This window comes from Gastrolobium bilobum, unplaced genomic scaffold (assembly GCF_033153095.1).
Source record: "Gastrolobium bilobum isolate Gb01-03AN ecotype WA unplaced genomic scaffold, APGP_CSIRO_Gbil_v1 utg9634, whole genome shotgun sequence".
Taxonomy (NCBI): domain Eukaryota; kingdom Viridiplantae; phylum Streptophyta; class Magnoliopsida; order Fabales; family Fabaceae; genus Gastrolobium; species Gastrolobium bilobum.
Genome location: NW_026897818.1, coordinates 327187 through 348083, shown reverse-complemented (window position 1 = coordinate 348083; position 20897 = coordinate 327187). Strand labels below are relative to the sequence as shown.

General features: G+C 36.7%; 3 protein-coding genes across 4 annotated transcripts; 1 reads left to right on the top strand and 2 right to left on the bottom strand.

Moving 5' to 3' along the window:
• Positions 1 to 362: 362 nt before the first annotated feature.
• Positions 363 to 905, bottom strand: LOC133310608 (FBD-associated F-box protein At4g10400-like). The gene has a single exon (XM_061511570.1). It carries the CDS (start codon positions 903 to 905, stop codon positions 363 to 365), a length of 543 nt encoding a protein of 180 aa, XP_061367554.1.
• Positions 906 to 7224: 6319 nt separating this feature from the next.
• LOC133310571 (casein kinase 1-like protein HD16) lies at positions 7225 to 13339 on the bottom strand. Of its 2 annotated transcripts, none has more exons than XM_061511518.1 (16): positions 12555 to 13339; positions 10765 to 10896; positions 10588 to 10661; positions 10427 to 10496; positions 10235 to 10290; positions 10060 to 10131; positions 9740 to 9834; positions 9575 to 9641; positions 9341 to 9475; positions 9054 to 9276; positions 8828 to 8961; positions 8334 to 8508; positions 8081 to 8171; positions 7843 to 8000; positions 7551 to 7739; positions 7225 to 7465 (listed from the first exon to the last, which is right to left on the bottom strand). In XM_061511518.1, exons 1-16 carry the CDS (start codon positions 12948 to 12950, stop codon positions 7406 to 7408), a joined length of 2127 nt encoding a protein of 708 aa, XP_061367502.1. In that variant the 5' UTR covers positions 12951 to 13339; the 3' UTR covers positions 7225 to 7405. The 2 variants fall into 2 exon arrangements, with proteins under 2 accessions (XP_061367502.1, XP_061367501.1); XM_061511517.1 differs by having other exon boundaries at positions 9054 to 9272; positions 9346 to 9475.
• A 2734-nt stretch (positions 13340 to 16073) lies between these two features.
• LOC133310607 (uncharacterized) lies at positions 16074 to 19094 on the top strand. The gene is made up of 6 exons (XM_061511569.1): positions 16074 to 16375; positions 16516 to 16714; positions 16838 to 17079; positions 17194 to 17503; positions 17600 to 17767; positions 17910 to 19094. The coding sequence occupies exons 1-6, from the start codon at positions 16074 to 16076 to the stop codon at positions 19092 to 19094; spliced, it is 2406 nt and encodes an 801-aa protein (XP_061367553.1).
• Positions 19095 to 20897: the final 1803 nt, after the last annotated feature.

Genomic DNA, 20897 nt, shown 5'->3' with positions numbered 1-20897 from the left:
AATTCATAAAAAAGAAGAAGAAGAAGAAGAAGAATAGTGATAATAAAACTTGACCTCTGTTAACCAAGAACCCAAATTTAGAGATGTTGTTCCGCAAAGAGCGCGGATAAGCTTATGAAAACTGTTGACAGATGCTTCGTCCTTTGCTTCCATATTAAGATGTGCATCCACCATATGCTGTAAATTGGTAACCTTAAAATCAAAGGAGCTTTTCACATGGACGATAGAAAGGTACTCAAGACCTGGCGCATCTATATCCAGATATGATTCCCAAAGAAGAGAATGAACACTTAACCCCAAACTCTTCAAGGAAGAAGAAAGGACGCGGAATTTGGTTAAGCATGTGGGATGAATACACAAAGTCAGAGTTTCGAGGGCAGGGAACCCAGAGAGGATGGCAAACAAACTGTTGGAGGCTTTTCCATGTGGATTCCGTAGGACAAGAGCCTGCTGCAAGTGAAGAGGGTGTGAGGCACCTCTAAACGAAATTCACTGTTGGAATGCAGTTCAAGCAGCAGTTCCTCCAGGTTAGGCCCAATGGCGGTTTGGACCCACTTAGCCACTGAGCTGGAGTCTGTGTTAGAGTAAGCACACGAGAGTCGAAACCCTCGAATATCATAACCCTTTCGCATAGCTAGAACCCTATTTACGAAAACAGCAAAATGCTTGAATCCCGAACGGTTGAAAAAGTCAAGGACTTGAATATCCTTCCAGATATGGCGCCACCTACGAGACAAAACGCTCGTAGTCACGCAGATTTTAATTGTAAGGAATGATAGGATGTGGCACAAGACTGCATCAGGCAGATCACTGATCCTGTCCCTGACGACATCATTTTCTTCTGCTTTCTGCGGCTTTGAGGTTGGTTTATCCATCTTCAGTAGTAGTCGTCGTGGTTTATCCATCTTCAGCATTTTTAAATAATTATTTTGCGGAAGTGTGTGTGTGTGGTTGGTGGGTGTTCCTGACAAAAAAAAAATAATACGACAAGGGATAATAAACCTTCAAAAAAAAATAACTGCAGAACCAAACCCTATATAAATGATTTTTCTACCACTTTGTCACCTCATATGCGAAAAAACGCACTTTAAAAGCCTCACTGAGACGAACAAAAAAAAAAGCCCTAAAAATTGAGAAAGCTAGAAATAGATAATGAGAAACAAAGCCAAATCTTAAAATATTTTATTTTTTTACCTTTTCTCACCTCAAAAACAAAAAAGCTGGTCCACTTTGAACGTTTCAGTGTCGTGAACCCAAAACCCTAAAATTCGAGGATGCAAAGAAAAAAAATAGGGCGGATGCTCACTTATTATTGTGTATTTGGACGGGCTTTTTCTCTTATTGTTGCTTTTTTTCAGAAAAAAAAAACTCTTGGAAAATTTTATGTATCTTGGAAAGGGGCAGGAATGTAAAATTATGGTAGTTAAAATCGAGATTTTACCTAAAATCGAAAGAAGGATTAAAAATCGTAAAACGTAAAATCCTAACGTAAAAAAAATCGTACAAATGTTTGGAGTTTTTGATGAAATCGTTTTGATTAAAAAATCGTAAAATGCAAATTTAAATTGGGATTTTAACTACCATACAACCAATTAGGGTTACTATCAATCAATTTCACCGTTACATCGATTACATTGATCCAACGGTTATATTTATTTTCATCTTTGTATGTTTATGATTCTCCATATTTAACGATAAAGTACTAAATATGGAAAGTCATAACCATACAAAGGTAAAAATAAATATTAAATATTAAATATGGGGTGGATGCTCACTTATTATTGTGTATTTGGATGGGCTTTTTCTCTTAAAATTGTTGCTTTTTTGCATAAAAAACAAAAGTAAAAACCTTGTGGAAATTTTTTTGTATTTTGGATATCAACTTTTAGAGAGAAAAAATTTAAAAATAAATAAATTATTATATATTATTAAATATTATTTAACTCAGTTAATTTAATATTATTTTTCAGTTTAATGTCAAAATAATAATGTCAATCCATATGTGGTGAGAAGATAATGATGAGAGAGACAAATTTAAAATAGTCAACAAGATAATGTCGTATCGTTGTGGGTCACTCCCCAGTCCCCACCCAACCCTAGTCTCGCAAATGTAGTCAACGATTTCAATTGCATTATAAATAATTTTTTTGATATTCAAGATTTTTTTTTTAAAATCTATTTTATTAAAAAGTAGGAAAAAGTTCATCAATGCCCATGTGGTTTACTCCAGAATCACTTATGCCCCTGTGATTTTTTTCTTATCACACATGTCCCTGTGGTTTGTAAAAGGGAATGTTTTTTATCACATATACCCTTGTGGTTTCTTATTTTTTACAAAGCACAGGGGCATATGTGATAGGAAAAAAATCACAGGGGCATAAATGATTCTGAAGCAAACTACATGGGCATTGGTGAACTTTTCCCTAAAAAGTATTATCTTGTCAAAAAATCAAATACCTTCAATCTATTTTGAATTTTGACAACATTGATACTTACAAAATCTCATACATATCAGTGTAAATAAGTCAGGTAGATTAGAATTACGTAAAATATTTTAAATCTCGTCAAAGAATTTTATCAATATTTTTTTTGAGATAAACAAAGTTTGTCTATTTTTTTGATGAATTTCCATACCCAGAATTTTCCGAGTTGCACCTAAGTCTTTTATTTCAAACTCTGAGTTGAATTGAGATTTCAACTTAGAAATTCCTGAAATATTGTTAGCAGCTATTAATATATTATCAACATATAATAATAGATACAAAAAATAATCATTAGAGAGCTTCTTGAAATACGCACAATCAATATAGTTACTTCTAGAATAACCATGATGGATCATAAAAGAATCAAATCGCTTGTACCACTGCCTTGGTGATTGCTTTAATCCATACAGATATTTATTCAACAAGCAAACATGATCTTCCTTTCCTTGTTCAAAAAAACCTTGAGGCTGATGCATGTAAATCTCTTCTTCTAGCTCACCGTGAAGGAAATCAGTTTCAACATCTCAAGCTTCAAATCATACAAGACAACTATAGTGTAACACCCCGTGTAAACCCGGTTTGTTAACATATCATTGTATTAAGATGCGCTTAATTAAAAATGAGGAATATCTTTTTCTTTTCAATTATGACGTCATTATACTTAACCAAGTTGATTACTTAATCATTTTCATAAAATATCGCCTGTATGTAAATTGCAATAAGACATCTAACTGAAATACCTCAATATATAAATAGAGTGAGTATCTAAAATCACGGATCTACAACTCGTAGCCCGGACAATAATCCTGATACATTATTACAACTCCAAATAAAATAAGACATAACAAGTCTATGTGACATGGACAATCCCCATGCTCACCAAATCAACATCATAACCAGCAAAGTCTCAACATAGTAATTCATGAACTGAAGCTAAAAGCATAAGACAGCAAACTGGATCCAACATCCAATCATAACAGCATAAGCAGCATAAACATGTATCATCTATCAGCTAAGCTCTGGCCTCCTGCCACTAGAGGTCTCAACCCCCGCATTACCTGAACCTGAAATAAGCATTCTCCATACGTGGGGTGAGATCTCTAAACCAGAAATCTCAGTAAGACAAGGGGTCCTCAAGGATCTTCCAACCCAAGCTCACTTACATGTGCAATATAAGTTCTAAAAGCAATAACTCGATATAAGTTCCAAAACTATGCAGTGCAACAGATATTCATGACATGTGTGTTAAAACTATTCTACTGGCCAGAGAAATGCAGGAATACGTCTATCACCTACATATAGTACAAGGAACATCGCTTGCACCTCACCCACAGCCTCGCCATGTTGTATGTACCACATACTCAGGCTTACCGTATAGGTGGAACACCACATGCATATCCAAAAAGGCACTAGCATATAACATCTCAATAGCATTTCCAAAATATCAAAAGCATGTAACACAACATGCATATAACCATACCCCCATAGGACATGGTGGAACCACAACATGGCTAAACCGAGGACACGAAAGCTTACCTTGCAAGCTAGCTATCGAAGCCAAGAGTCCAACACAATCTCAAAGCCCAAACACAACAGTATCACAATCTGTTATGGACCAATAATATATCAATAAACATACTCTACAAGCATACAACTTAAAGACAACGTCTTTCCTTTACGTTTTACGTCTTAAGGCTTCACACAAAGCTGCAAGCCCTTAATTACATGATTCTGACTTAGTTCAATTATTACAGAAGTTCAACTTCATCAATCTAGGGTCCACAAACCCCCCAATAGCCTACTGTATGAGCAGTACAGCTACTGTTCTTCGAAATCCCAGAATATCCGGATATATGTCGGGGACATATCCAGATATCCATATCCGGATATCTCACTGACAATATCCGGATATCAATATCCGGATATTCAGAACCCCATATCCGGATATCAGTATCCGGATACCCATATCCAGATATTCACGACCAAATATCTGGATATTTCGCGACAGAACCTAGATTCTGTATTTCGCGAAAATCCAAACTAAAGGTCCAACTTTTACCGATTAAAGAAGCTTAAACATGCATTTCTAAGTGTGTTAAGCATTACCCAACGTTAGGTTATCATCTTTAGCTCATTACATGCATCAAGGTTCCATTTTTAAACACTTAAACTCAAGTTCAAGGTTGATGATCATACCACAAGCTCCAAACAGGGAATGGAGATGTTCTTGGAGCTCTCCCTACAGCTCCAAAGGTGCAGGCACCAAGGTGAACGAAAATGATGTACAAGGTAGCTCTTTTACTCCACAAGAAAGCTCCTTGGAGCTTCAAAACACCAAAACAAAGGCTCCCTCCTCACCAAAACCAGAAAACAGAACCCTCAACTTCACAAGACAGTAGCCAAACACTGAAAAGAAGTCACTTTCCCACTCACAAGGATTGTTCACACACACCCAAGGTGTTTAAGTGAGAAGAAAATGGAAGAAAATGGCATTTGGCTCTTGAAATGAGAAGAAACCAATGAAACAGTGCATGGAGGGCTGGTCATCCGCAAGCCTTACCTCGAGTTAAGGTTTCTAGGGTTTTGTGCCCAACACAAGAGTATATATAGGCCACTTAAGAATATAACACACAGTATTAACTTTAATTGCTACACTTAGCATTTTAATTCCAAACTCAGGATTCTTAACCTACTCAATTTTACAAGAATTATAATATTTTTATTATATTTTTCTGAGTAACTTTCTGGTACGCGTTTTTCCATAGCCAGTATCAGTTATGGCATCATTTCTCATTATTTTAACTTGAAACTCATTTTACAAGTCCTATATATTATTCTAGTAATATATACTCACTCTTCCTAATTTTCCGGGATACTTTTTCGGTACGCATTTATACCGACTAGCAGAACCGGTATCTGCACTTTTCTTCCGAAAAGCGACTATCAGCATTCTAAATCACTTACTATTTATTTAAACCTCATAATAATTATTAGGATCAATTATGAAATTATTTCCTAATTTCTCATAATTAATCAATTAATTTCCTTAATTAATGGTGCGGGTTCTCTTACATATAGCAAGTAAAATACTTCGTTGAAATCTATTTCTTCTCTTTGACTGTAGCTTTTTGCTACCAAATGTGCCTTTGTCTAGCATCTTTAACTCCAGGAATTCCTTCTTATCTTTTGAAGACTCATTTGCAGCCAATGATCTTTTGATCCTTTGGCAATTTTACTAGTTCCCATGTCTGACTCTTATGAAGACTCAATTTCTTCATTCATAGCAACAATATATTTAGCATATTCTTTGCTTGTAATGGAAGCACGGTAAGTGGAAGGCTCCTCGTCGTCAAAAGATTATGTCATAGTCAAAGCATAAGCAACTAGATATGCATAAACATACCTATAGGGTTGCTTGATTTGCCTGCACTATCTCTAAGCAGGAATAGTGTCCTATTGCGGTGGTAGTGCTTCCTCATGTTGCACCTCCTTCTCAATGAGCTTATCTTTAGTTGCTTCAAGCATCGCCATTGAAGCATCATATTGTAACTCGATGTTTGTCACTTTCACTACAATCTGCATTTGTATCGATTCAATATTTTTTCTAGTGAAACTAAATGATTCATTAAAAGTGTCATCCCTGCTGATTAAAAACTTAGGTGACTTAGAATTAAGACACCATAACTTGTATCCTTTCAGCCCCTATCCACATACAAGAAAAATGCATTTTTTGGCTCTAGGCTTCAATTTCCCTTCGATGACATGAGCATAGGTTGGACATCGAAAATTTCTTAAATAGGAATAATCAGGAGGTTACTTGATCACAGTTCCTTAGGTGTCTTAAACTCAATAGAAGTCAGTGGAGACTTGTTCTCCAAATAAGTTCTGAATGAGTTTGAACATCCAGGTCATATTGACTTTAAGTTCCTTAACAACTCGAATTGTTGCACACCTTAGGTCTTCACTTGTTTGCCTTTAAAGTGTTTGGTCCCACACCTTATTTAATTTTGATAATAATAAACAAATGATGTATAGGAAATAAGATAAATTAAAAAGATTGTTTATGTTCATGTTTTTTAATGTTGAATATGAAGTAAAACAAAGGATTGTGTATTGAAAAATGATAATTGAAAGTGTGCAATTGAGAAAGGAAAGAAAAAATAATGGGGCGTATACAACAAATTTTCTGATTTATAATTCCTTGGAAAGTAAAACAAATTATAACATCAATTGTTAAAAATTCATATTAAATTGTTTATAGTTTATAATTTAAAATTCACATTAGTTTTTAGTTTTCTCGAGCGAATTTTTTTAATAAATTCTTTAAAAAAATATTTGAATCACAACTTATTTTAAACATTACAGAAACTAAACTACACACTTATTACAATACCACCATTCTTAAAAAAAATCCAGTGACTTATTTTTAATATTAAAAGTAATTATAACATTAAATAAAATAATTTTCGTTGTAAAATGAATATATAAAATAAACAAAAATAATAATAAAAAAAGACATCACGGCTAACGAGTCTTCTGAGTTCTGATCTTAAAACACAATAATGGTGAAAACAAAAAATCATTAATCTTAGAAAAAAGAATCCAATAAATTTTCGAAATCCAATAGCTTGTTTTGTTATTAACCATAAAAATGTCAACCAAACTTTGAATTAAGTTACGCTTTACCTGTATATTGGGACACAGATCCTTAACGAGGTAATTAGAAAATTAAGAAGGCGCCTTGTCTTCCATAAACTTAAATAATCATTGACATAGAGACAATTTCCACCCGAATGGAAACTTCCAAGTATTTTAGTTTTACAGAAGACATTCATTTCATTCTGCTACATACAAATAATTAAAGGGCTAGTCATCAAAATTTCTTGGGGGCTGGACCATCATATTCAGCAGAATAGTCATAATCAAGAAACTGTACGTCCATAGCAAACAGAAGCAATGTAGAGGTTCTTTGCCCACTTATCCTGTAAAAACCAATTATGATATGATCAGACTCCAATAAACTGTAATAACAAAGGAGCATAGGCAACAAAAAGAAGTATGACACACCTTGACATGAGTGCTAGGAAATGCAGAAGTCCTAAGTGTTTCTTGAGTTTCATCTGTGGGTCTCCTCCTTGGCATACTCAGGACAAAAGCAGCTTGGTCCCAAGTTGCAGCAGTTGCTGTGATTCGGTACCCACAATCCCAACGCTTGTGAATCCCTTCACTAGGATACAGAAAATCTAGTTCAACCACCTGAAATTCATTCAATACACATGAATGAGGACTGGTTATTTCACGCTAATGAGTTGCATTATGAACTGAAGTAATGGTAGATAAAGCTCAATCCAATGCTGACCTGATCAGAAAATCCAGCACCACGAGACATAACTACTCCCCATCTGGACCCTGAGGTCGCCATTGCAGTCACGTAAAAGCCCTCCCTCCATTTTTTGTTAATCCACTTGAAAGGAAATGAATCGCTAACTTTGTACGATTGCTGCAAATACTGAGTGCCTGAAAAATCCATGAATTGTGTCAGAGGAAAACAAAATTGAAAGTTGCCAAACAGCATAAGTCAATATACTTGAACTAACCCTTAGACATTACTACTAGTGAGCTCCCATTTATAGCCCCAGCAATTGCGCTGATATAGTAACTTTTTTCCCATTGCTCCATGATCCATTCCTTCAAACAAACCAACAAACAAAATCCCTAATTAATAAGCATGTCTTGAAACTATTATGGATTAACAAATCTACAACTTACAAGCATGTATATGGTGCTAAGCAGAAAATTCTAAACAATCCACAAATTTTTAAGAAATTAAGGCAACAGATTGAAGTTTACCTTACTGAGAAAGTGGGGGGAGAGTTCATAAACTTGGGCAGTGAAACCTGTCCCTGCATCCATGATTATGGCCCATAGGTTCTGACATGAGGTAACACTGCTAATAAATAAGCCATCCTCATTTCCTTTCTCAATATGCTGGGCTAGCCTTGAATCTGCTACATTGTAGTGATATCTACAACACAAGACAATAATTTATAATGCATAACAATTCCCTAATATCAATGAGCTTTAAAAAATAGATAATTCTTCGCATCTGATTTCTGTGATTAAAAAATGAAACCCGATAGAAGTCAAACATACAAATCAACAAATACAGACACAAACAATGTGTAAAACAAGATTCACAGAGATGGTATGATAGAAGAATCACCCTCTCCACCCTTAATCTTAGGATGGGAAAATGGATGCCATCCCTTTACATCAAATTTAAAATGCCTGAGCACAGAATAATATGGATGACACAACAAACTTCATGACATAATAGTGTATACCTTTGTTTCATCGGTCTACGAGCATTGTAAACACTTATCCACTGGGTTGCCGGCACACCCATGCGAATCTTCTTTTTGGGTTGTTCATCGTCTTCCTCTCCCATTGCCAACCGGCCTCTCTTATGACCAATGAGCTTCAGACAAAATAAAATTAGAAATATAAAGTGCAGACTACAAACATTGAATGCATGCAGAACAACACCAGAGTACAGGGCTAGCAAGATACCTTTTGTGCACCTTCTGTATTAATTGGCCTAATATCTGGATTTGGACCAACAATCCCATCAAATAGAGAAATGTATTTTGCATAGTTAGGCTCTTCATCAAACTTTAAGTTCACTACATGTTCAACAAACTGTCTAAAAGGTTGGGGACAAAAGCAACATAGGCTCTCTGGAGCTGTTCCCATCTTCTTCTTGCAAACAAGAAATCCCTTGTTCTCTCCCTGAGAAAATAATGTTAAAGACCAGCATTCTAAACAGAAGAATAAACTGAAAAGTTATTTAAATATGCCCAACCTGGAACCCCTGCCAAGGAAGACGGCCTTTTAGAAGAAAAACCAGCGTATAGGCAAGAGATTCCAAATCATCCCTCCTGCTTCCAGTTCTCCCCAAATGTGCATGAACACTAGCATAGCGGACTGTGCCCCTGAAAATATTTTCCATATGATATTAATAACATCAATACAGAGAACTTTGACAAATCATATAAACATTTTTTATATGATCCAAATTCAATTATAACTACCTGAAAACATCTGGCCTTTGGTCATATTCCACGTGCAAACCTGTTGCCCCATCTCGCCATTTAGTAGCTGTAAGGCCAAAATAGCAAAGAAGAGAAGTGAGTAATTGAATTCTACCAGACATGGGAGTATAATAAATAACTAATTAGTCAAGCGCTAAATCATACCTAATCCAAGATCTACAAGGAACAGTTTTTTCTCATCAGGTGTCCCAGGAGGACCAAGCAGAAAATTTTCAGGCTTCACATCCCCATGCACATATCTGCCATATGTTGTAGTCATATAGTTTGAAAAACATAGTTTAAATTATTATAAAATATTATATATACATTACTAATGGCAACAAAAAAATGGATAAAAAGGATCCGGCTTCACAAGAAGTGTCTAGCAAATATTCATAGTTGAAAGGAAATGAATGTAAATAATTATCAAGAATAAAGTTTACGTAGCTCTTGGAAATTGTGTAGTTAAGGTGGTAGGAAATTACCCTCGAGAGTGCATCTTCTCCAATATGGATACTGCTTCAATGGCAATACAAGCAACCATTTCAGTGGACATGCTGGAATATGCAAAAACACATTAGCATAACAACTGAAAGTCAAAATTAGGTACAGGAAATATAATTTTGTACATATCTAACAAATAATTTCCAAAGGACTTACGTGTGAGAGTTATTATTCCAAACATCCCACAAGCTAGGTCCTAGCATATCCATAACCTGCACACATGAATGTCAAAAGTCAAACAGGCAATCTTCAAACAAGGCAAACACAAATAAAAGAAATATTATTCAAAATAATAATAATAGTAAACATAAAGAACAACTAACTCAACAATAAGATCCAATAACGTACCATGACATAATAGTCACCTTGCCTTCCCTTGTAATGTACCTGAGGCACACCATGACTACCACCAAGAGTGCTGTACAAACAGGAATAAAAATGCATGACATACCCCAAAAAAGGAGAGGAAGCAAGGGGAAAATATAAAAACAAGCATGAATAACACTCACTTGTACACTTGCCACTCATAGGGTGGTCCATAGTTACATCCTTTACTACTTCGATGCTCAAATTTTAATGCAACCTGATAAAATACTTCAGAACTAAGAATTTCTGAAATTAAAATACTAAAGCATTTAAAAATAGGAGGTACAACTAATCACCCAATATTGAAAGCATGCATATACCTCTACAGCTCCAGGTCCAGTTCTTTCACTCAAATTTACACCAGAAGCACGCCGACCTACATATACTTGACCAAATCCACCCTTGCCAAGTTTTCTTTCTAATTTATACCAAGGGGAGCCGCCTACTTGAACCTATGGCCAGAAGTGAACAAAATCAGGATATAAGTGTGACCAGAACAAAAGTTATAACGTATATGTGTGCCTCATAATTTACAATATTCAAATTAGGGCAAACAGAACATATATAGCAAGAAATCACATTTATTGACATCCATGACTGAAGGGAGATATGAGAAAATTAACAGGAGAATTTTTTATTTTTTATTTGTAGGAACTACTGTTTGAAAGGGACTGCTGAAGAACTGTGTTTTCAATATGTAAACCTTTTTTTAATTTATTCATCAGTAACTTTTCAAACTGCTGGCGTTGCACAGAAAGCAAAACATGCTCCTTGGTTTACATTCTTAATCTCACACAAACTTTACTCTAAAATAGAAGGAAGTATAATTTGACCAAAAGATTATATACTATTCCTAGAATAAAAATCATATTCATAATGCCATGAAATGTTAACAAATGTTAAAAATGCTTGCAAATGTTCAAGTAGCAGAAAGACAAGTAGTAGGTTTGGCATCATCACGAATATGTAACACAAACAAACACATGCCAGTACACTAAATAGAAATTTTATAGCTTGAAGTAGAATTGCCTCATATGGATGAATAAATTGTGTTGGTCGTGGAATTTTTTATATAAAGACTGGGTTGATGTGAGTGCATGTAAAAACAAAACATACAAACTATGGTGGCATTGTGAGTTGAAAGAAAATCAAGACTGAATGCCCAGATCAACACAAATAAAACCTGTGTTTCTAGAAATCAATAACAGAATGATAAGAGCCTGTTTGGATCCTCTTATTTTTAAGCTAGAAGCTACTTATAAGCTAAAGCTAAAAAAAGAGCTTAAAAAAAGAAGCTAAAAGCTGTTTGGAAACTACATAAAAAATTTAGCTTAAAAATTACTTAAAAGCACATATTTCAAGAAATTTATCTCTCTCTCCCTATTTTTATCACTCTTCATTTAAAAAAAAAACACACAAATCAAGAAAAACAGATTAGAGCTCAAAAAAAAGCTCCTCCTAGAAGTTTTTAGTTTTCAGTTTTTTTCTTCGTTATAAAAAAAGAGTTTTTCGTTATAAGAGTTTTTCCCAAAACTTATTTGGCCTAGCTTACGCTTATAATTAGCTTCTGGCTTAAAAAAAAAAAAAGATCCAAACAGGCACTAAGATAGTTCCCATTCTCTGATCAATCTCAACAAAGTAAGGAAAAATAGAAGAGTGCAACTCTGTACAGAAACAAACTTAGTCAACCATGATTTCAATTTTTATGCGTACACTTTTACCAACTGTATGTCTTGTCCATTTTCAAAAAATGACTCTTGAAGAAATGATAATATGCGATCTTAGACAAAGGAGTCCAGCTCTACAGCTCCACAATCACAATTAAAATATAATAATTGAAAGGCAAATTACTGGACTAGAAACCCATAAAACTGTTCTGACCATCAAACCCAAAATGCAAAATGTCAGCAAAGCTAAAATGGAAATTTTCAAAGAGAATAAATTCCAGTTTTTCATGGCTAGGTTACCAAAACAAGGAAGCCTTTACACCATAACACTGATTTGAAGAACACCCTACAATTGCACCTAAAACAAAATATGATGAAGCATCTGCACCAACACAAATGCAACTAACAAAGTGAATATGCATGAGAATATATAATGATCAAACCTTCTCGGGAAGTGGAGCAGTGCTACCCTCATCTTCACCAGCATTGGCCTTATCATTGCTGCGAGCTCCACTATCAAATTCATCCATCTGTTTCTCCCCTACTTCTTCCTTCTCCCCTCCACCAACACCACCACCACCTACGTCTCCACCGTCACGAACAGCTTCGTCCAGTTCCCGATTCTCTTCTTCCTTCTCCGGAACAACAACTACGTTCTCATTGACCACAGCCTGCTGCTGTTGTTGTTGCTTGTTATTCTTCGGCACTGTAGCCGCCGCCGCAGCCGCCGCACGCCGCCTCCTCGTTCTCGTTGCAATCGCTTCCCCTTCCACCGGACTCTGCTGTTGTTGCTTCGCTGCTGCCCGGCCCCTGCGTACTCCGCTACGCAGCACCGGCATCGTTCATCCTTGAAATCTCATCCTCCTCACAGAAATACCGAAGGCAAAAAAAAAACGAAAAATCAGAAATTTCGACCTCTCCTAAATACCCTTTTGCCTCCCGATCAGAACCCACCAAGCCAAAAACCGCGAAATCCAACGAAAAACTTCGGATAAGTCTTCGGAACTGTGACGATTTAGACGAAAAATGAAAACCGAAAAGGAATCTAGAGAAGCAAAATGTGCCAAATTCAGAAGCTTCCTAGCTTGATATCTAAAACCCTACAATCTGTTTGTGCAGAGATCGTTACAACCGAACTAGGGTTCGAAAACGATCACACGGTGTAAGAAGAAGAAGAAGAAGAAGAAGACGAAGATGAGAAAGGAAGACAGAGAGAGAAAGAAGGCTCTTGAGTATCTGCTCAGAGACACAAAACACGAGGTTTATTATTTATCTGTATATTAATAATTAATAATCATATTAAGTATTTCAATTGTTCGATTTTCTGTATTGGGAAAAAAATGTGTTAGGCTTCGAGAGGCGTTGATTGTGAGGGATTGGACGGTTTGATTTGATTGGGGTTTTTCACAGAAGTCGGGGATTTATTTGAAATTGAAAAGTAATTAAAGAAAAAAATATTTATTCTTCAACATGTTCATTTTAATTAAAATAAATATTTTTTTTAATAAAGAGTAAGAGAGTAAGAAATTGCTATGGCGAACCCTAGCGCCGTAATCCTACCGGAAAATTCGACGGAGCTTTCTTCAGAGGAAGCAAACAACCTTAAGAGGAGCACCAAGAAATACAAAGGAGGTGATGCTGATTTTAATCATGACCAGACCATGGTCCCCAGAGAAGATGCTTGGATGGAGGAACAGACGTCTTTTAAAGAAATGTTGATGAGACACAATGGAGAATGGGAGATGGAAGATGAATATGAGGAAGAAGCATCAGAAGCGGTGGAGGAAGAGCAGCAGGATCCTCAAGCGGGATTAACTGGTGAGCCGAAACCCTCTGAGGTATTCTATCGTATAGATGAGGATGGTAGAACCAATTTCAGTTTATCAGATGCATTTAAGAAGCGTGCATGGAGACCTTGGAAGAAGGTGATTTATGTGAAATTATTAGGGAAGAAGTTGGCGCTTACTGTTATGAAGAAAAGGCTAGAAAATATGTGGGCAAGGGAGGGACAGATTTTTGCCACTGATGTTGAGAATGGGTTTTTCTTAGTGAGGTTCGCAGAGCAAAAGGATTTGAATTATGCCCTTACTGCAGGGCCGTGGGTTTTATTTGATCACTACTTAGCTATAAGGTTTTGGGAACCTGATTTCCATCCGTTCTTTGCTTCAATTAGTCGAATCTTGGCGTGGGTGAGGCTCCCTAGTTTCCCTGTGGAATATGTCAATACAGAGTTGATCAACGAGGTGGGAAATTGGCTTGGCAAATTCATTAAAATGGATGCTGCAACTACTTGTCTAGCGAGAGGTAAATTTGCCAGAATTTGTGTTGAGTTAGATTTGAGTAGACCATTGCAGGCTGAGTATAAAATTGAGGGGAAATTAAAAAAACGTTGAATATGAGGGATTGCATCTTGTTTGTTTTGGATGTGGAAAATATGGTCATCGTCTAGAAAATTGTCCTTTGAAAACTGCCATGGTAAATCCCCAATTAGGGGATGACAATTCTAAGCAAGGAGATGAGGGTGTACCGATTAATCAGTCGAGTAGCTCTACAAATAAAAAGAAAGACAGATTTGGGCCATAAATGCTGGTAACTAAGCAGAGGCGATTCAACAGGAATGTTTCACTTCAGGGGGAGAAGAAAGAAGGTATGACTGGCTTGAATTATTCTCGCAGGGATGCAAAGATGGGGTCTAGGTTCAATGTGTTATATCAATCAGAGGAAGATGTAGGTAAAGATATCACTGGGAGGAAGATGCAATCTGTCAATGAGCAAGAAACATCTGTCAATGAGCAGGAAACAAGTAATTTCCACGGTAATCGGCATAGAGGTAAGTCTCGAGTTAAGTGATTGAAACAGACTCAAACTTTATGTTGATTGATGACAATGTTCGTGAGAAGGGTAAAGAAATTGATAGTGCAGGGTTAGACTTGAATGAAGTTTCAAAAGAGGTTGTCCAAAACAATATTATGAGTTCTTCTAGTAATATGGCAGTGGATGATAATTGTCAGAAGGAAGGCATTGGTTGTAACAGCCCCCCAAACCCTGTAGCATGATATTGTCCGCTTTGCCCCGCGCACAAGCACCGTCGAGCTCACGGTTTTGTTTCTTGGGACACCCCACAAAAGGCCTCACACTAGAAGAGGTATCCACACCCTTTTAAGGCATGCTTCGTTCCCCTCTCCAACCGATGTGGGACATTACATCCTCCCCCACTGGGAATACAGCGTCCCCGTTGTACACACCGGTCCAGGGCCAGGCTCTGATACCAAATGTAACAGCCCCCCAAACCCTGTAGCATGATATTGTCCGCTTTGCCCCGCGCACAAGCACCGTCGAGCTCACGGTTTTGTTTCTTGGGACACCCCACAAAAGGCCTCACACTAGAAGAGGTATCCACACCCTTATAAGGCATGCTTCGTTCCCCTCTCCAACCGATGTGGGACATTACATCCTCCCCCACTGGGAATACAGCGTCCCCGCTGTAAACACCGGTCCAGGGCCAGGCTCTGATACCAAATGTAACAGCCTCAAACCCTGTAGCATGATATTGTCCGCTTTGCCCCGCGCACAAGCACCGTCGAGCTCACGGTTTTGTTTCTTGGGACACCCCACAAAAGGCCTCACACTAGAAGAGGTATCCACACCCTTATAAGGCATGCTTCGTTCCCCTCTCCAACCGATGTGGGACATTACATCGGTGATGTTGATCAAGGAGGTACTGTTTGTGGAAAAGTGGAGGTCTCTTCAATCCAAAATAGCATTCCTTCTTCAACTGTCAGTAAGTATCCCCAACAGGGACATCAGTTACTTGATCAGTTAAAGATGCCAGCGCCTAAATCCCCTGATGCTGCATCTAACAGAAGAAAGCGTCCAGATGGGAAAGGAAGTAATGTTGCTTTGGTTAAAAACCATCAGGTATCGAGTATGGAGAGGAAAGTCCAGCAGGTGCAGTAAAGACTATGGTGGATAATCACAAGGTTTGTGTGGTTGTTCTTATGGAGACCAGAACTAGTAGTGTGGTTTGCAGTAAACTTTTGAAGAAGATTAATTTTGATAAGTTTATTGTTGAGGAAGCCATTGGTTTTGCAGGTGGAATTTGGGTTCTTTGGGACTCTAGAAAAGTAACTGTCAATCTGCTAAGTAGTAAGTCTCAGTTTATTCATATGAAAATGGAGCTTGAGGATAGTAAGAGCTTTTTATGGACTGCGATTTATGCAAATCCTAATGAGGAGATTAGACATGCTATATGGGAGGATATAAGGCAATTAAGTAATTCTATTAATGATCCTTGGATTTTGGGGGGCGATTTTAATGACATAAGGTGCAGTAATGAAAAGAATGGGGATCTAGACCTGATTTAGCTAAGTGCACTAGATTTCAACATTTTTTAGACTCTTGCAGAGTTGAAGAAATTGGTGGTTTGGGATCTAAATTTACAAGGCAGGGTCCTAAATGGCATAATTTATACCGAGTTTTTAAGAAGTTGGATAGAGTGTGTGCCAATGTTAATTGGAGAATTGCTTTTGAGGAAGCTGATGTTCGAATCCTCCATAGAATTTTATCTGATCATAACCCTTTGCTGCTTTCTTTGTCTATTCTTGTAAAGCATTGAACTATTAGACCTTTCAGATTTGTGGCTACTTGGATGGATCACCCTTGTTTTGCTATTTTTATGGAAAACTATTGGCTGTCTGATTTGCCAATAACTAATATGCTGTTGCAGTTGATTTCCCCTCTTCAAAAATGGAACAAAGAGGTTTTTGGTGATATTAATAACCGTAAGTGTGCTTTGATTCAAAAAATTGCTAGCATTCAAGCTCAAAGGGAGGCTCTGGACAGTTCTGGTTTGCAGGAAGTTGAGCACTATCTTCAAGAGCAATTAGATATTACTCTTGGTCAGGAGGAGCTGTTGTGGTACCAGAAATCTAGGCACAAGTGGATAATTGATGGGGATAAAAACACAAGGTATTATCATCTAAAAATTGTCATCCGTAGGTCCCAAAACAGGATTAATAGACTTCGTAATAGTACGAATGGCTAGATTGAGGATCTTGCTGATTTAAAAGCTCATGTTTGAAGTTTATATAAGAAGTTATTTGAAGAGGAGGTGGGGGATAAGAGATGGATTATTTCAGAAAATATGTGGCCAATTTTATCTCAAGAAGATTTGAAGAGGATGGTTATTCCTCCTAGTGATTATGAGATTAAACAGGATATGTTTTCAATGGGTGCTTTTAAAGCCCCTGGTTTTGATGGTTTCCCTGCTGTTTTCTTTCAAAGAAATTGGAACACATTGAAAGTGCAGGTCTGTACTGCAATTAAGAAGATGTGGTTTAATCCAGCTTCAATATCAGAGGTCAATTCTACTCTTCTTGTTCTAATTCCAAAGGTAAAGAATCGAGAGTGTATTTCTCAATTTCGCCTGATTTCTCTTTGCTCGGTTATCTATAAGCTCTGTTCTAAAATTATTGTGTGTCGGCTGAAGCATGTGATGGAAAAGGAGGTGTCTCCTTATCAAGTTAGTTTTGTTCCGAATAGACAAATTCAGTATATTATTTCTATTGTTCAAGAGTTAGTTCATTCGACGAGTAAGATGAGAGGGAAGAAGGCTTATATGGCAATTAAAATTGACCTGGTCAAGGCTTATGACAGGGTGAGTTGGCAATTTTTGCGTAAAACTCTAGAAGAGCTTCACTTGCCTGATGCTTTTGTTAATATTATCACTCATTGTATCTCTTCTACTTACATCAATGTTCTGTGGAATGGGGGTAAAACTGAAGATTTTTTCCTTCTAGAGGTTTGAGGCAGGGGATCCCCTTTCACCGTACCTGTTTGTTTTGGCTATGGAAAAATTGAGTCATATTATTACTACTGCAGTAAATGGGGGTTTGTGGAAGCCTATGTATGTTGGAAAAGGTGGCCCGAAGATATCTCATCTTGCATGTGCAGATGATCTTATGATGTTTATGGAAGCGTCTGAAGAGCAAATTAAGATCCTTCTCAAGTGCCTCAATATCTTTGAGGAGATGTCTGGTCAAAAATTAAGCGTGGAAAAAACTTGTGTGTATTTTTCTAAAAATACCACAATGGAGACTATGGAGAAAGTTGTCCATCTCAGCGGTTTTAAGCGTGCTACTAATGTCAGAAGGTATCTTGGAGCTATGCTGCGTCAAGGTAGAGTTTCTAAGAATCTATATGGAGGGCTGGTGGAAAAAGTAAAGAGTAAGCTTAGTAGTTGGGAGCAACAGTGTCTTTCACAAGTGGGTAGGATTACGCTATCCCAATCTGTTTTGGCTGCAATTCCATCTTACCAAATGCAAAGTTGTAAGCTTCCTTTGATGGTGTGTGAGAACATGGAGAAGCTACAAAGAAATTTTATTTGGGGTGATAAAGAAAATGTTCGTAGATATCATCCCATTAATTGGAACATAGTCACATCCCCTAAACTACATGGTGGGCTCAGGTTGAGAAATTTAGCTAAGATGAATGATGCTTTTTTGGCTAAAAAGGCGTGGAAAATTTATACAGAGCCAGACCAGCTGTGGGTGCAAGTACTTCATGCCAAATACAAGAGCGGTAATAGGATAAACTCCTTATTTGTTGCAAAAAAGGGTGATTCTAGCTTTTGGAAAAATGTTTGCAGGATGTGGCATGTTATGGAGGATAATTTGGTGTGGGAAATTGGCAATGGCAAGGAGGTTAATTTTTGGAAGGACAATTGGTTGTCAGGCTCAATTATTCTGGAAAATTTTGTTGTTAATGAAGTCATTCAACAGTTGGAAAATTTAAAAGTTGCAGATGTTATCAATCAAACAAGTGAGTGGGATTTTAATAAGTTGAATAGCTGGCTGCCTTTAAACATTGTTAAGGTTATTCGTAGTGTTCTACCTCCCATGGTGGAAGATGGAACTGACAAAAGAATTTGGGAGATCCAAAAATCTCATTCTGTTTCTATGGGTGCCATTTATGCTTTTCTGTAAAACAATGATGTTATTGACGATGGTACTATGAAGATTTGGAGTCGGTTGTGGTCTTGGAAGGGACCTCAACATATCAAAATTTTTGCTTGGAAGCTTTTGCACCAGAAACTGTTAACGAATAGTATGATTTCTTCTTGGTATGGTGGAGATGGAATGTGTAATTGTGGAAGTGGAGAGATGGAAACTATTATTCATTCTTTAAGAGATTGTCCCAGGGCTAAAATGGTGTGGGATTGTCTCATTCCAACTTCTCATAGCACTGAATTTTATACTGCTTCAATAGAGCACTGGTTTTTATTTAATTTCGGTGTTGATATCTTTCAGAATGATCATGACAGATGGTTTTTGACTTTTATGGTTGCTTGTTGGAAAATTTGGAGTTGGAGGAACATGCTGAACCATGGCCGAGAGGTACCTCTGATTGGTAGTCGAGTGCAAATAATTAAAAATCTTGTTAAGGATATCGAGTTGGCTGCTGTTCATCAAAATTTAAATAGCTGCAATCCTCACCTCAACAATGTTTCAGTATCTTGGAGTTTTCCTGAGGAAGGTTTTGTAAAGGTGAACAGTGATGGCGCTTATCGTGGTAATCCTGGTTTGACTGCTTGTGGAGGAATAATTAGAGCCTCTCAAGGTATTTGGTTGGATGGCTTTGCTTATAGGTTGGGCTTTTGTTCTTCCTTTAAAGCTGAGTTGTGGGGTATTTTAAGAGGTTTAGAGAGGGCTTGGTGTTGTGGTTATAGGAAAATTATTTTAGAAAGTGATTCGATTATGGCAATCACTGTGCTCACCAATTGTGGTGTGGCAGTCCGTGAGGTGCAATTGGTATCTCGTATACAGATTTAGCTTGGTAAGGATTGACATGTTCGTCTTCAACATACCTTTAGGGAAGGCAACACATGTGCAGACTGGCTAGCTAATTTTATGTTAGATGCTACTGAGCAAGCTGATCATTGTGTTTTTAGCCAACCTCCTTTTGGTATTCATCCTTTATATTTGGGTGATCTTGCTTCTGTTGGTAGGGTTCGTGCTGTGGTACTACCTGGATAATTTCCTTGTATTTTATTTCTTTGTTTTTGGCTTTTAGGCCTTTTATTTATAAAAATAAAAATAAAAATAATAAATGTTTTTTATTTACAATTTAAATTAAAAAATTATTAACTTCTTTTTCATGATTTTTATTGTATATTTTTTTTAATACTAATTTTTTCATGTTAAAAAAAATATGACATGATCATATGCGGGATCATAATCATAAAGTGGACCGATGATGATAAATTAAGAGAAAAAATATTAAAATTAATTGTTATAAAATTATAATTGTTGATTCACCTTTGCATGTCTTCACATATAACTATGTCATTTTAAAAATAAAAATAAAAATAAGATGTTCTATTCCTTTTCTTTTACTTGAAAGGACATAATTTTATATTTTAAAAAAATATAAAAAAAATAAAATAATTCCGATGATCTAACCTCTATTAATTCAGTTGTATAAACTAATCAAAATCAAATAATTATTTAAAAATAATAATAATAAAATCAAATAGTACCCTCTAAATGAAAAGACCATATGGGCCTAGAGCACAATTTTTTTTTTCTTTGGACAACGTCAAACCTTTTAAATGCTCATTAATTAGATGAGAGATTTGACATTACTGAAAAGGGATTAGAGTTGCGATTAACCAATGAAGTGCTACCATGTTTACTAGTGGAATTCTGTAGGAGGGTTGCACTGCACGATTGCCCACTGTTCTTGTTGTGGGGCTGCCATTGTTTTTTAACTTGTACGGTCTTCTGGGT